Source organism: Drosophila subobscura, chromosome E (assembly GCF_008121235.1).
Source record: "Drosophila subobscura isolate 14011-0131.10 chromosome E, UCBerk_Dsub_1.0, whole genome shotgun sequence".
Lineage (NCBI taxonomy): Eukaryota > Metazoa > Arthropoda > Insecta > Diptera > Drosophilidae > Drosophila > Drosophila subobscura.
In genome coordinates this window covers 10505712-10521891 of record NC_048531.1, presented here as the reverse complement: position 1 = coordinate 10521891, position 16180 = coordinate 10505712, and the positions used below count along the sequence as shown (strand labels likewise).

Here is a 16180-nt window from a genome sequence, read left to right as displayed (position 1 = left end):
TTCTTAGCATTTCCCGATCAAGATCACGTGAAGGAAATATTTTCCGGGATGATTTATTTCATTTTGGTTCAAGCCTGCACTCCAGCAGCTCATCTTTTTCTTCTTCTTCTTCTTTTTCTCCACACAATAAATGTGCATTCGATTTGCAAGTAGCAGAGCGAGTCAAAAGCCACCAACACCAAGAATCCAATTGTCTTTCCTATTCACTCATACAAAGCAAAAAGAACGACAGAGCTCAGTCTCGCATTGTTTCGCCGTTACTTTGCTCTCTCGCTCTCACACGAAAACCAGAGACAACCAAAAAGAAGAAACGGCGCATAATGTTGGTTTCTTTATAACAAATCTTAAATGTAACTCCCTTTACAATTTCCACACTTTTCTTAGCATTTCCCGATCAAGATCACGTGAAGGAAATATTTTCCGGGATGATTTATTTCATTTTGATTCAAGCCTGCACTCCAGCAGCTCATCTTTTTCTTCTTCTTCTTCTTTTTCTCCACACAATAAATGTGCATTCGATTTGCAAGTAGCAGAGCGAGTCAAAAGCCACCAAACCAAGAATCCAATTGTCTTTCCTATTCACTCATACAAAGCAAAAAGAACGACAGAGCTCAGTCTCGCATTGTTTCGCCGTTACTTTGCTCTCTCGCTCTCAATGTTTTCTTATTCTTTCTCCTCTTCACTTCCTCATTAGCTAAATGTAAAGAGAGCGCAAATCCCATGCAAAAACGTAGATTCACCCTACACTGATCTGGTCGGGTAGCTCAAAATCCCAGAGAGCAGTAGGCCCAAGTGCACGTCACAATATATGTGCATATGTGATTTGAGAGTAGGGGAGCGCGGCCCAAGCCACCAACACCTACGCAGTTTACTTCTTTTGCAGCTTCCTCCTCCCCACTCAGTAGTTAAAAATTTGTCAGCGCGTTCGGTCCGGTACGGATTCGGTCCGCGAAAAATCGAAAAAATCGTGTAAAATCGGGAAAATACGGGAAAATTCGGGAAACTAAACGGGAAAAAGTATCGTGCAGTATGTGCATTGTACAACAACAAGTGTGTGTTAGTGAAATCAATAAAAAATCAAGATCATTTGCGGAGGAGCACAGCAGCGAGGCTAGAAGCAGATCGTCGATGGAAATATGCGGCAATATGTGAAAGTGAAGTGTGTGTTAGTGAAGTGAAATAAAATGTGGTGCAATGGTTGAACATTTTGTGGACAAAAAATGCGAGATCATATGCGAAATATACGACAATATGTGAAAGTGAAGTGTGTGTTAGTGAAGTGCAGTGAAATATGGTGAAATGGTTGAACATTTTGTGGACAAAAAATGCGAGATCAATTGTTAAATATGTGAAAGTGAAGTGTGTGTTAGTGAAATATGGTGAAATGGTTGAGCATTTAATGGGCAAAAAATGCGAGATCAATTGCGGAGGAGCACAACAAGGCTAAAAGCAGATCGGCGTTGGAAATATGCGGCAATATGTGAAAGTGAAGTGTTAAAAGTGTTTTTTTTTCCGTAAAAATGTATGTACATATGTACGTACATAGAGCTAAAATGTTCTAAATTTGCACCAAGGGCTTGCAATGTGTGTGTGTGAAAATGTGCCAAAAAAGGCGCGAAGTTGTCCCCTCCCTTTACCCTGCAATCATATAAAAGCGCAAGAAAAAAGAAGAGGCGCAAAAAGCAAAGAGCGAGTGTCAGCGCTCTCATTTCAAGTGTCTACTAATAAGGTGCGGCAGCGCAATTCGTGCCAGTCTGACTCTCTCTCGTTGAGTGTGTGCGTACGAACTTCCGTCCCAATGCCTCACCTTAAATTAATGTGCCCAATATCTGTGCTCTTATTAGAATCTCTCGCTCGATCCCGTTGCATTTATTTCGTTTCGTTCGTTTCGTCGTTTCGTCGCGCGGGTAACGTATGCATGTGTGTGAAGAGGACAATAAATGCTTCACCACACATGCGAAAAGAAGAAGCGCAATGAGGAAAAGAAGAACGTAAAAGGCAAGTGAAAATTTATGTTTTATGTTTGCTTTACAGTTTATAATTTCTTATCGCAAATGCTCATATGTACATATATTTTTCTCAGTGACGATCATTTTTTTCCTTTAGTTATTTTGTTTTTGTTTATTACCGTACCCCACTGGGAATTAAAGGGAATTAACCTAACCTCTTCTCAAACCTTTTTGTGGGATTACACATCCCCTTAGGCCGTTTTTTGACACGTAAATTGAGCAAAAACAACCCCATTTCCAGCATTTGTATTCATTTTCTTGGCCAGGTCAGGAATGGGATGGACGCCAATGCCCGCAGGTGTGCCATGTCTACGTGCTGTCTAAATATTTGGCTTTACACTCTCGAAATTAACCAAAAACAATTCTCCTTACACTTCCACCTCTCGATAAGTGGGTGTGGGTGCGCGCAAAGGCAGTTTTTAATTTACGTGATTAAATTAATTTAATTAGCTTTCATCCTCCCATTCCCCGGCTTTCTTTGCATCATTTTTTAAACTCACTTTAAGTGACAATTAAATTTTAATTTTTACGTGTGCGCGGGAGTGTCCTTGTGCCAAAAGGGACAACAGCAGCGACAACGAGACGTAAACATAAACGCCACGTTACGTGTTATGTACAACGTGAAATGATTTTTACGATGCCCAGCAGCAGCAGCAGAGCAGCAACCGCACCACATGTCTCATCAACGTCAGCTCTCCTCTCCGACACTCGCCATTCACCAGCGAAAGAGACAGAGTGATTACAGTAAGAGAGCGGGGAACACACTATCATTAACAGCATCATGGGAGAATAACTGTCCGACGGCTTGGGGTAGTCGCACCCATACATACATACATATACCACGAGTATCCGTATACTTTGTCAATTGCTGTCTGACATCAGCGTGCGGTGGGGGAGGGTATGAAGGGAAGGGTGTGGTAGGGTGGGGATGAGCAGGGCCTGATAATAAAGCAATTTCTGTGTTAATTTTTATGCCCTGACCGTGCAACCCCCAATGCCCCAATGGCTGCTCACTAGGTTTATAGTGCGGGTAATTAATGCCAGGGATATGAGGGATAACCGCTGAAGGGTTAAGGATTAAGCGCTCAAGTAAATGCGTCCATCCCATATGCCACATAAAGATTATACTTGGTTGGAGCATTGTTACTTTTTTCTCCCAATTCGCACTTCCGTCGTAAGTTTTCCAACCCATTACTTAATGTTATAGCTCTCAAAATTCCACCGTATCCACTTTTTTCCGATGTCAATAATTCGCACACATACACACACGCGCACACACATTAATTACAGCTTCAATGGTGGAGCTCCTGAAGCTAAGTGACTGCTTCCCTGGGGGCAATATTTTGTAACCGCTGCCAACTAATTGCAACAGTTACGATTTACTGCGTGCGCCAATATGGCGCCCATTCGTAAGAGGAGCCAGGAGTCCCAAGATGGAGACCGAAACGGAGACGGAGATTCTCTTGTGTCGACATCCCCCCTATCCCGCCTAAGGAATGACACAGTTGGAGCGCGCGTTGGTGTGTGAAATAGACAACTTACGTGCCATTCTACTACGTACATGTGTGCGGGTGGGTGGGTGTTCTTCTTGGGGGAAAAATGCAAAAGAAAGTGCAGGGGAAGGCAAGAGGATAGAAAGAGTTTCTTTTCGACTCGTTTTTTGCACATTTTTCACTGCCATGTGGCAGGTTCATGTCGTTGGTTCTACTTCACTGTTCCCTCCCCCGCTTGCACTTGCAGCTGCAGTCCTGCTTTTTCTTTTCTACTCTTTCCAGCTTTCAGGTTTTTCAACACTGGCACTTGGGGAATTTTACGTGTGGCGTCTCTACCTTTCCCCTTCTCCCTGGAGAAAGGCAAATTCGGAGCGAGTGTTCCCTTTGTCGGCTTCTCTTTGCAGTTTGTGGTCCCTGCGGTTAGGTCGGATATTATGCATGTGGGCTCGTGCATCCTACAATGTGCATTGCCATGCGTTTCCCCAAGCTGCTGGCTGGATGAGTGAATCTGAAAAGGACATGACAGAGTGCTCGTTCGTTCATCCTCTAAAAAGATAAACCTTGATTCAACTCCAATTGGAGGTCCCTCCTTTTCGAATGGAAAGACAGATATTTTTTTTGTAATTTATTTGTTGTGTTTTATTGTATTTCATTGTTGTTTTTCTTGTTGTTGTTGATGTTTTTCATTGATGTTTCTTGTCGTTTGTTGTTGTTGTTGGTTTTTTCATGGTTTTCATTTCATTTTACTGCTAAATAACTTTTAATGTTGTATTTGTTTTTCATTATCAATATAATTTCAATCATATATAGTTTTGTTGTTGTTCCAAAACAATTTCTTGCCTGCACTTCTCTTTTGCTTTCTCTCTCTTCTAGACTACTCTTCTACGCTATCTTCGTATTACCTTCATGTCGTTGTTGTTGCAGTTGCAGTTTCAAGATTTGTTTGCCTTTGCCTTTCGTTTCGTTTCTATCGTACTCCTTTCTTTACATGTATAATAACTAAATTTGTTCTTTTTTTAATAATAAATATAATAATCATAATAATAATAGTTAATAATGATTTTGTTTATTAAATATTTTTAAAAAATGTTCGTTTTTTTTGTGATTTTGCTTTTGCATTTGCTTTTTATTTTTTAGGAGTATAAGTATCATCGCTATCTTTATCAATATCCTCTCAACCAGAATCTGGATTTTTTTTCTCGCTTTCGCACCCCCTCATTTTCTTTATTCTGGAGTTTCCTTAGTTTTGTTCGCTTAAATATCTATTATTCCAATTCATCTTTATTTGTTGTTGTTGTTGTATATGTGTATAGGTAATTGTATATACTAGTTCATTAATGTATAATATAATATAATATAATATATTTGTTTAATACAATGTATATATATACTATATATATACATATTTGTATATGTATATATTTATAAAAAAGGGTAAAACAGAAACTACAAAAATATATTTATGAACACAAAAACTAAACAACAAACAATGTTCTTCTGCTCCTTTCTCCTCCTCCTATCTTCGCGAATATCACAAAACAAACAAAAAAACGACAAAGGACAAAAGGACTTTAAAATCATACACCGAAAGAACTTAACTAAATTGAAAACAATACGTGGGGGCAGATGAAGGGGCGGTAAATGTACGGCGCCCCTTTCAAGAACATAGCGAAAATTCGTTGATATCACCTGACAAAATGAAAGAGAACTACTTTACAGTACAGTACATCAGAGTACCGTACAGTACGGGTATATGGTACGCCCGCCCGTGTTTTATCCATAGTGTAATCTTATGTTAGTTTTTACCGTACACCGAACCAGAGCAGCGGGTTAGATAACTGTCTTTACCTCTTCGCTTCGCTCGGGATCTTTGTAGCAGTAATAATTTTTAATGTTTTTATTACAATTGCAACATTTAGTTTTTTGTTTTGTTGTTTTTTTTAAGTTTTTTTTGTATTTTTTGTATTGGTTTTAGTTTTTACTTTTCAATAAACACATCACATCATATTCACAATTAATAATCATAATGATCTAATATATAAACTAAAGTTAACAATAATAACTATGACTTACAGTGAGAGGAGAGACTCTACTCTGCACATCCTGTAACTACATTCAATATTTTCCACCTTCTCTCTAGAGAGACATATTCTATACGAGACTCTGCGCCATGTACAAGCCATGTCAAGTGTTTGTCTGTGTGTCCTGTGTTTAATAACAAACATATTAATTCTGTAGTGTAGTGTAGTGTAGTGTCGTGTAGCGTGTAGTGTAATATGATTCGATTAAGGCAAATAAAAGTTTCGTTTCTAGTTTACAAACTCGTGCTATGCTACATGCCACGCCGCGATCAATTCGAACACCCTTAAGTATTCGATCCATAGTCCTTGCAAGAGGAATCTCTACTGAACAAAGTCCTTTTTTTGAAGTATGCACCTTATGGTACAGTGGAACCTATAGGTGTCTGTATGCATGTAGTTTTTCTTAGTAACTAGAATTTTCCGTTTTTCTTATTTTCTTAATTTATTTTCATATTGAAGAACATTTTTTTGTTTTTTTTTCTTTGCCATTTCGCAGCTTATTGTTTTCCTCATTTGTTTGTTATTACAATAAATGTTAGTAACTGTTTAAAATGTCGACGAGTTTTGTTTTAGTTGTTGAGAATCTACTAATATGTGTGTGTTTTTTTTATATATATTTGTTTATCTTTTATCTTTAGTTTGTTAAATTTTATTTGTTTAATTGTTATTTGTTTACAACTCTTCCACTTGCTGTTGCTTTCGGGATTTGTGGTTGCTTGGGTGTTGCACATAGATTTAAGGTCTGCTTATAATGGACGGAAACTTATTAGGCATTTTTCATTAGTAGGAAAGTATGAGGAAAGATCAGCAGGAAAGGATCGTTCCATTAACTATAGGCTTAGGCTGCAAAGAGAGCGGGCGAGCGAGAGAGCTGAAAGTGGGCTACATAACTACGAGTGAGAATCGGATAGAGAAAGAGAGAAGGAGAAGGAGAGAGTGGTATGGGTGTATGGGGTAGGGGGATGAGTTAACAAATTTCCGTATATTATAACCAGCCCTTAAACGTACATGTACATATAAATGTTGTTATTGTTGAACAATCCTTAGCTAAATGTCGATTACTATATATTATGTGTCTTCCGTGTGTGGAATTCCAATTTAAAATTATATTTATTTATGCATTTTTCTGCTTCTGCCGCTGCATCCACATATCTGTGTTCTGTTCTGTTCTTTATTCAATTCAATTCTCTTTGATTTCCCTTTCTTTAAATTATTATTATTATTCTCTCCTTTCTGTTTCTTTAAAAGATCACATTTCATGTTTTAGTTGCCATTAGTAAATATATATGTATGTATGTATATGTATCAATCAATATATTCTTGATTCATAAATATATGCAAATATATGTACTATGTAAGTATATGTATGCATGCATTGTAAGTTTTTTTTTGTATATAATAAGTAGTTTCCGTTCTGCAATTTATTGTAACTTTTGCTGTTCTGTTCTGTTCTGTGTGTTTCAAATATCTGATAGCAAAACAAGGTTATAGAAACATGATCGAAACTGAAGAGACTGGTTCGAAGCTGTCGATCATTTTTGAAATTTGGAAAACTGTCTTGTATCTTTGCAGCTCTTTCTATGTACAGATACTTTTGTATAATGCTTACAAATCGCTTGCATAGGAAGATATATATATATTTATCGTATATATATGTATGTATAGTACGTTTCTGGGGAATCTGTTTTCAGTTTTCTAGAGATTTTCATTACAAAAAAAAATGTACGTTTGGTTTTGCAAAAATGCCTAGCGTTTCAGATTTGATTAACTTTTTCTCTTTCGGTTGTTTTCCTCTTTAGGTTTTGATGCTCCATTTTTGTATATTAAAAAAATATGAGTTCTCTTTGCTGTTTTGTTGTATTCTTTTGCTAATACAAAATGTAAAAAAGGATTTTGTTTTTTATTTTCTCTGTTTATCTGGTGTCTGGCTTCTAATAAAATCTTCATACGCACCGCACCACACACATCTCTGGATCTGGATCTGTCGTTTTCATCTCGCTTTTTCTTGTTGCTGTTGTTTTAGTAAATCGTTGTTGCAAAAATAGGACGTGACTGTACTTTACTTTCATCGCAATCATAATCGTAATCGTTATGATTATTATTGGTATTTATATTTATGTATGAATATTAGATTTTTTTTGAGTTGCTCTGGCTGCTTATCTATGGCCTATTCGTATTCTGTTGTTTTTGATTAATTTTGACTATTTTTCCCCATGTTGAAGTGTCTGTCGTCAGGCTTAATGTTAGGCTAATATTAACACTCCTCTCCTTCCCTTTCTTCCTTCCTTTCTTCATTCCTAAGATTGATCTTGATTATAGACTTTCGATTACTTTTGTTGTTTTTGTTTTTTGCATTGAAATATGGAACACTAGAGTTTTAAAATAGTTTGTAACTAATTTTAATGCAACTGCGTTTCATCTCTGCTTCTGTTTTTATTTAATTTTATTTCAATTTTTAATTGCTAATCTTTTTTTGTTTTTATTTAACAACACTAAACACTCTTTTTTTCTGTTTTTTCTTTTGGTTTAATTTTAGTATTAGTTTTTTTGTTCTTTCTTCTTCTAATATTGTAGAGTCATCACTCAATATTTTTCCTCACTTGATGCATGCCACACACACACACGAGTCTTTGCTTTAAGTAAGAAAAAGATCTCTTGGATTTGTAAATAGTTACATTTTCAACCTTTAATTTAAATTTTCATTTTGTGTGTGTGTGTGTGTGTGTGTGGAGACTTTTCCCTTTCATGCGTAGACTTTTAAATCCTCCAAAGTTGTTTTTGATTCGATTTCAATGATTGTGTGGCATGTGGAATATATATGTAAATACATACTATATTTTTATGTTAGAAAAGTATCTATAGGTGATGTGATGTGTGGAGACTTTTGTATGCAAAGGATTCGAAATAAATAAATTATTGTGAGGGATTGTTAATGGAAAAAATTCCCCTCAGCCCACCCGTGACGGCCCTTAGATGCATGTCGATGGCGCCACCACTGTTGCTCCTGCTGCTGCTGGCGCCACACTGATCGTGGTGGCCGGCATGGCCGTCACTGTTGTGGCCACCACTGTCCCCATTTGGGGCTGATAGTGATGGTGCCCCACATAGGTGGCATGCTGCTGCTGCTGCCCCATAGCCGGCTGTGTGGTGTACTTTAGCAAGTGATGCGGCTGTGGGGCCGCCTGCAGCGAGATGAACGGCGCCGCCTGTATGGGGATGCAGTTCGAGTTGTAGTCGCTGCTCAGCACCAGAGTGGGCGTGGCATCGGTATAGTAGGCCGGGGCCGCCTTTAAGTAGGTGGTCGTTGTGGGGGCGGCGGCATACTGCTGCTGGGGCGTGGGAATGGTGGCTGTCGATGTGGTGGACATTGTCGTTGCCGACGAGAGGGTGGGCGAGGTGGCTATCGAGCAGGATGATGACGATGAGGCCGACGAGGGGGAGTAGGGGGAGCTGCAGTGGTAGGTGATGTGTTGCTGCTGATGTGGCTGCTGTTGCTGCTGTTGCTGCTGCTGATAGATGTTTTTGTTCTGGTAGTAGTTGCCATTGCTGTGGTAGCTGTACTGCTGCTGTTGTTGCTGCTGCTGCTGTAGCGGCTGTGGCTGTTGTTGCTGTTGTTGCTGCTGCAGTTGCTGTTGCTGCGGCTCAATGATGATCAAATTTCCAGCACCATTAAAGCCAGAATTTGGGCCGGCAGCAGCAGCAGCAGCCGCCGCCGCCGCCTGCTGTTGTTGGTCATTTGGATTTGTGATCATGGCAGCCATGATGTTGGCCGGCGGCAGGACAATGGGTATGTGATAGTATTTACACTGTTTGCGGCGGCACTGGCTGTTAGCATGATCACGGCAGACAGCAACACGTTGATCAATCACCTCGACCTTGTCATCTGTGGATGCGATGTTTGAAGCGCGAAGAGGGAAAAAAAGGGAAGAGAACGGGACACAAATTAGTAAGGCAGACAATATTCAGAGTGAATGTAGAAAACAGTGAAAGCTCTTCCAAAGAAATTGATTCATGATCGTATGAGAGCATGAGAGAGGAGGCAAGGAGTAGGACTCGGAGACGTACTATTGGTGTACATTTATCGTAACAAAACCCTTGTGAAAGTCATCCGATTCTTCGTTCTCTACATTTGATATCATTTTCTCTGTTGTATTTCTTTGTGTGTGTGTGTAATCCTGACGGAAGTTCTTCGATTTAGCCAAAAGAGAAACAGTAAATCAGAAAAGACCCAAATCAATTTTTCAAATTATTAAAAAAAACGTCAGCCAATTGCAGCAAACATAAAAACTGAATGGTAAAGGACTTTGGTTGTGTTTTCCTAACTACAAATCAGAATAAAAGTCGGAAAAGTCTTCTCAACAAATCTCTAGAAGAAGAAGAAAGCACTAAAAGCATATAAATATAATACGGAAAGTACGGAAAAGTAAGGGAAAGTAAGAGGGGGTGGGGAGGAGAGGTACAGAAGGTACAGAACATAAGGCACATGCACTTACCTTCAGTTAAATGAACGAATCTACAATTTAACCGACTGCACATAGATCTATTAAAATCTTGGCACACCGGGAGGGTGTCCAGTAACTATATTATAGATTTTGTCGAGGATATGAGTTGTTTTTGTTGTGTGTGTGTGTGGGATATGTATGGCAGGATGCAAACGGAAACCGAATTGAGAGTGAAATCATAAATTATTTTTGTTTTAAACATAATTTTTGTTGGTGTTTTATCGGTTTTTATCGGGAATAGGTGGGATAGGTATTTATTTTTTTATATATATTTTTTTTTTTGTATATTTCATCGGTTTTTTCAGTTTCGAAAAAAAGAGAAGAGCAGAAAAAAGAAAAGAAAAAGAGCACAAATTAGTTATATTCTTATAATATTTGAAAATGGTTTTCTCTAGAATGGTTAATGGTTTTTTGTTGCTGTTGTTGTTAGAATAAATTACGTTTCTCGGTATTACAATTGCTTTGATGGATGTTCCGGATGTTTGTTAGTCATTGTTAAGATATCTCTAACTAAATATGGTATTTTAATATAAAGTATAACTGCTTCGCTTATCGTTTTTTTCACATGGGTATATCTGTATGTATGTATTTAATGTTAAGCTAGTTTTCTCTTCGACTTAAATACAGTAGAAATAGTGGTTCTCTAGTAAATAGTAGGAAATGCGTAAGGTAGAAATCAAATTATAAAAATGGCTTCGCAAATGAATCGAAAGAATGTCTCTGGATTTGTTTTTGTTTTGATTCCTCGTAAATGGGTCATGATGTGGGGCAGTGCGTGTGGGGTGGGGAGTGGGTGTTTGTTTATGTAAATCTTAAAAGAACTTAAACGCAGAGCTTAGAAATAAAGTTTTTGCCACGAAATAAAACACATTCGGGGAAGCAGCAAGTATTTTTTTGTTTTTATTTTTATTTTTTAACTGAGCCAAGAAAGCCGAAGGAAAAGCTATAAAAAGCCCGTAAAAAGCCTCTACAAAAACCTTTGTTTTCTGTTCTGTTCGTTCACTCACTCGTTTGAGGTGTAGGGGCGGGGGATGGAAAATTTGATCTGAATCTTAGGTTCTATATTGGGGCGATACTAGAAGGCTGTAACAATTACATATCCTAATAGGCGGCACTAGAAATATAAGAAAAAAAGAGAGAAGAGAGAAAGGAAAGAAAGAGAGAGAACGTATTACCATCATTATATCTCGACCCTCTGCGGGACCGTCGAGTGGGAGAGAGAGAGAGAGAGAGAGAGCGGGACAGAGAGTGGGGTAAACAAAAACCAAAAGCTGCCAAGAAGCCAACAAAAACTGAAATTTAAGGCCGCAATCGAGCTGAGAATTGCGTTGAGGCTTTTGCCAAAATGTAAGAGCGAAAGAGAGAAATAGAGAGAGGAAACAAAAACGAAAGCTGCCAAGAAGCTGTCCCGGAAATTCGGGAAGGAAGAGCAAAACAGTTTGAGCGCAGAGAGGGAAGGGGTGGTGTGGCGAAAAACAAAAGCCGAAATGTATGTAAAGATCGAAAAGATAACGATCGAAGCAGCGAAAGCCTAAAAAAAACTCGCACTAAGCCGAAGCAGCAGCAGCACACAGAAGGGCAGAAGAACAGAAGGGGAATGATAAAGCTACAGCTGAAGAAGTAGAAGAGGATTATCGGACTCTCGACCTCTTTCATACCTAATTATGTAAAAGGTGCCGTTCATTAGCATCGGACTCTGAGTGTACAAGACGCCCCTCTCCGGTTGGGCTGCAGAGGGAATACACAGATACGAGACATACAATATACACATAAATATATATAAAGTAAAGGAGTAGAGCTCAGTGGATGGAGACTGTGTGTGTGTCAGCGTGTGTGTGTGTGTGTGTGTATGGTGTGAGTTTATGTGTAAGTGTGTTTTGTGTGTGTTTGTTTGTTGAACAAACAACTGCGCCAACAGCCATGACACCCCCACACAGAGGTGTGTCCATCGTTCTCAGGCTGACTCCTGACATCATCCAACGTCCAACGTCAACGTCATCGTCACTGGGCAACGCCTTTGGCAGTGGGCTGAGTTGCCGTCGCCGTCTCTGGCTCTTTTGTTTGCTTGTTTTCTTGGATGAGGGAGCGGCGGCAGCGCATTTAACTTGATTAGCACGAAGGATTGTTTGTACACCGCCGCCCCCCTAATCGCTGCTCCCTACACTATCTGGTACAATTTTCTTAGCTTATACTTGCTGCTGCTCCTAGTTTGTGTTTTATTTCCATTGCATGGGCTGGTGGGGTTGGGGAATAGTACTTAAGATTACAAATGGAGCGCGCATGCAGCCTATCGGCAGGCAGAGGGATGTGGATCGGGGACTTTTAGCAGACACACTGTACCTGTCCACTGGCATCGGTGTAGATGACACAGGAGGCGTTAAGGGGTATTTTCTGATTTGCTATTCAGCCATGATTATTATTGCATCACAAAGCCAGACGACCGCCCCGAAACATGCCCCAAATCAAATGCACAAAATGCAATGACAAATATTTATAAGTGGGTCAGGGAAACACACACACAAAATGCGATTATGTGTGTGTTAATGGTGTGTTTGTGTGTGTGTGTGGGTGTGGGTGTGCGAGAAATGAAAACACAATTTGTTTTAATTTGGGTTTTATAGTTGTAGTTAAAAGTTTCGATTTTCCATGCAGCATTTCAATCGTATTTCAGTCCAAAAAATCCGTGCGTGATTGTTGATATTCATAAATTAAATATATATCAATATTTTGTTTCATGCAAAAAGAAGTGAGAAAGTTTTGTTATATTTGTTTATATTTTTTTGGCGCATGTGTGTGTTAGCATGTAAAAAAACGGTAGAAAAATGATTGGAAAATGAATAATTCTGTGTATAAAAATCCATTGAAGAAATGAAAAGTAATTATTTAGTTTTTATTTATGTTTTGCATTAAGAAAAGTCTTAAAATTAAGCTAAAGCCGAAGCTGCATTTGCGAAACAACAATCCACACAGCATCTGCCAAACACTCTCTGGGAGAAGTTCCTACACTCCCTACAAATATGTATCTACTTAAACTCACTGAACACACAAGTTAATGTTCACTTTATGGAAATAAACCACAAACTAACTGACCACAAAACAATGAAAATTCTGGCGGTTATAATGGTTTTTTGGGACCACAAAAGGACACGAAGAAATAAATGTAAATGTGTAAACGTAAATTACGGTTTTGCCCCGCACTTTACAGCCGTCATACTTGGGCTGTAATTAACAGGTTGCTGGCGGAAAAGTTTGCCTTTGGTTTACCGGCGGATTGTTGTTCGCATATGCAAAGAGGCGGCAGATTGCACTTAAAACTATCGAGGATTATAGTCAGTCCGTGCAAGGCGGAGAAGGGCGATTTAAGCAGCAGGAAAATTGCAGGCAAATTATAAAACAGTGGCATACTTTTTGAGTGGGGAGAATGAAAATAAAAGCCAGGGTTAACGGGCAGAGTTAGGATCACGCTGCAAATAAAAATGTAATTAGAAAAAAGCAGAAAAAACAGCACTGAAGCAGGAGACTTAAAGCCGGTTGCAAGCAGCAAAACTGAAAAAAAGTCTGAAATAAAAAAAATGGCATTAAAAGTATTTAAAAATCAATTAAATTGGCAGCAGCGGCAGAATTTTAAAGCGCATTTCAAACTGTGTTACTGCGCGGCAGCAAAAAGCACTGTAAATGAGAGAAAAATAAAAGCCAAAAGTCTGTTGGGATTTGATCAAGCATTAGGGGCGGGACGGGGCAGCACTCGGTGGGGAGGGAGAGAGACATTACACACATAAACAAATGCAAATACTTACTAAATAGTACAATACAAACAAGCCTGCAAAAGTTAATCAAATATGATGGATAGAAAGATAGATACTTAGATCGATGGATAGAAAATAGAATAACTTGGATAAATTCTTCGTTGGGGAAGTAGGTTTACCACCTTGCCTTGGTTGCTTGTACTGTGTGGCCTTGTGTGTTTGTGTGTGGGAATGAGTGTGTGTATTTATTTATATATCTAGATATATTCTTGATCTTCCAGCAAGGGCAAAAGTTGATGCAGTAGTCTAAACGATTATATACGATTGTTGGTCGTTCTCAAGCATTTCTGGCACGTGACTTCCACAAAGCAAAACTTCAACCTAGAAAGCACTTTTCGCACTACAAAAAGTATCTAAATTTGTGTGTGTAATGTGTGTGTGTGTGTGGGTGTGGTTGTATGTGCGTGTTATTATCTTCTTTTTTGTTCAGCAAATATATTACTTTTTTTTCTCATCCTGCTGTTACGAAAAAAGTATCGAATAATCAGTTTAAAAATATAAAAAAATAAAAGTTAATAGGATTTATGTTAATAACATTTTTTTTGTACGAGTATATATATGTGTGTGTGTGTGTGTGTTTGTGGGTGTGTGTGCGTCGGTTGGAGGGACAGGGGAGCTAAGGAGGATGCCTCCTTAGCCACCATAATCCGATCGAAGCTGTTAAACGACAAACGAGAATCTACGAAAAACAAAAGATTATTAGACATACTTAGCATCTATGTATATATGATTGTATGTATATTTAGCGGGACGAGTATATAATCGGTATAATTAAGCTCGTTGATCGGGGAAAGGGGTGGGGCAGGTGCACCAGCTTACCTTAGGAGTGCGCTTACCATACCACATGCCACTTGAGAAGCCATACTCGAGTTATATAGTATAATATACTTATGTGTGTGAGCAAAACGGAATGTATAAATATTTATCGTTCTCCCTCGCGTGGGTGAGAGCGAGGCAGAGAGCGAGAGCGAGCGAGACAGAGAGAGAGATACGTATATATAGAGGATGAAAAGATACAGCCACATCATACTCATGTTCAAATCGGTAGAATACTTGCTACAAAAATGTTCTGGTTTTCATTGAGCACATGCTGAAAAAATTACACAAAAATGTACGCTCCAAAACGGAAAAAGTCACAATAAACGACAGAAAATCAATCTTAACTCATAAATCAATCAAATACATTTAAATGTCGAACAGGAACGTACTTTCCCCCAACCCCGCAAAACATCCGACCAGCGATCGACAGCAGAAAGAGAAAGGGAATAATGTGAAGGATAGAGACAGAATTCCTACTGCACTTGAGTTTTTTTTTTTTTTTTGCAATGAGACGAAAGAAAAAGCTTCGAGGGAAACTTTCAGATCCTAGAGAGACATATCTTTGGGAATGTTTTTGATCTTCGTGAATATTTGAGATCTTCTTAGGACTATTTTATTTATCTTGTACTCCACTTAAGATTTTGTGAGTGATCAAAGTAAGCGTTAAGCACTTTCACTCATTACTCGTTCGCTGTTCTTATGATGTAATTTTGTTCACAAGGCGTAAATAGAAAAAAGGAAGGGCTAGCCTTATATTCTTACTTGCCAAATTGTTTCTTGCCAAGTTCTTCCGAACTCCGCTCTAATTCTCATATAAATTAATTATATTTAGTGCCTAGGGGCCTGGAAATTACTATAGTTTGAAACCAAAATCAGAGTACTTAATATGTTGGCAAAAATGATAAATGATTCGAAGCATTTTCTTTGAAAACATTACAAAAAGCGCTTAACTCTAGAGAGTATCTGGTTTATATTGATATATTTAAGCAATACAGTAGGAAATATTTCTCTGGCAAAATGTGTTTGTTTGTGTGTGTTTGTAGGGAGAAGTTCTACCGAAGGGATAAAAGTGGATGGGTGTGTCTTTCGGGTGTTTGTGAGGGAAATCAAAAGTTATTTTGCTTGTCGAACAGAGCGGCACACATTGAGATCTATAACGGCCGCGCTGAGGATTGTTCAAACAAAGAATACGAAAGAGAGAAGCATAAGAAAAAGTACAAGTATTTCAGGTGGCTTCACGCGTAGCAAAATGAGTAATACCAACTTATGAGTAAATAATAATAACAATTAAAATCGATAATAATTCAAACTATAAATTTTAAACAGCCAACAAACAGAGTACGAGAGATAGAGAGAGAGAAAAAGAGACAACACACAGCAAACTGTTGTTTTTATGTATTAGTAGTGGGGTGAGAGAGAGATAGAGAGAGAGACAGAGAATGTTAGTTTCGGTTTTTGATCACTTTCCAA

The 16180-nt window shown here is 38.6% G+C and overlaps 1 protein-coding gene across 1 annotated transcript; it reads right to left on the bottom strand.

Moving 5' to 3' along the window:
- Positions 1-8146: 8146 nt before the first annotated feature.
- LOC117891722 (ras-interacting protein RIP3-like) lies at positions 8147-11158 on the bottom strand. Its single transcript, XM_034797314.1, has 3 exons — positions 11093-11158; positions 10077-10161; positions 8147-9466 (listed from the first exon to the last, which is right to left on the bottom strand). Exons 2-3 carry the CDS (start codon positions 10117-10119, stop codon positions 8553-8555), a joined length of 957 nt encoding a protein of 318 aa, XP_034653205.1. The 5' UTR covers positions 10120-10161; positions 11093-11158; the 3' UTR covers positions 8147-8552.
- Positions 11159-16180: the final 5022 nt, after the last annotated feature.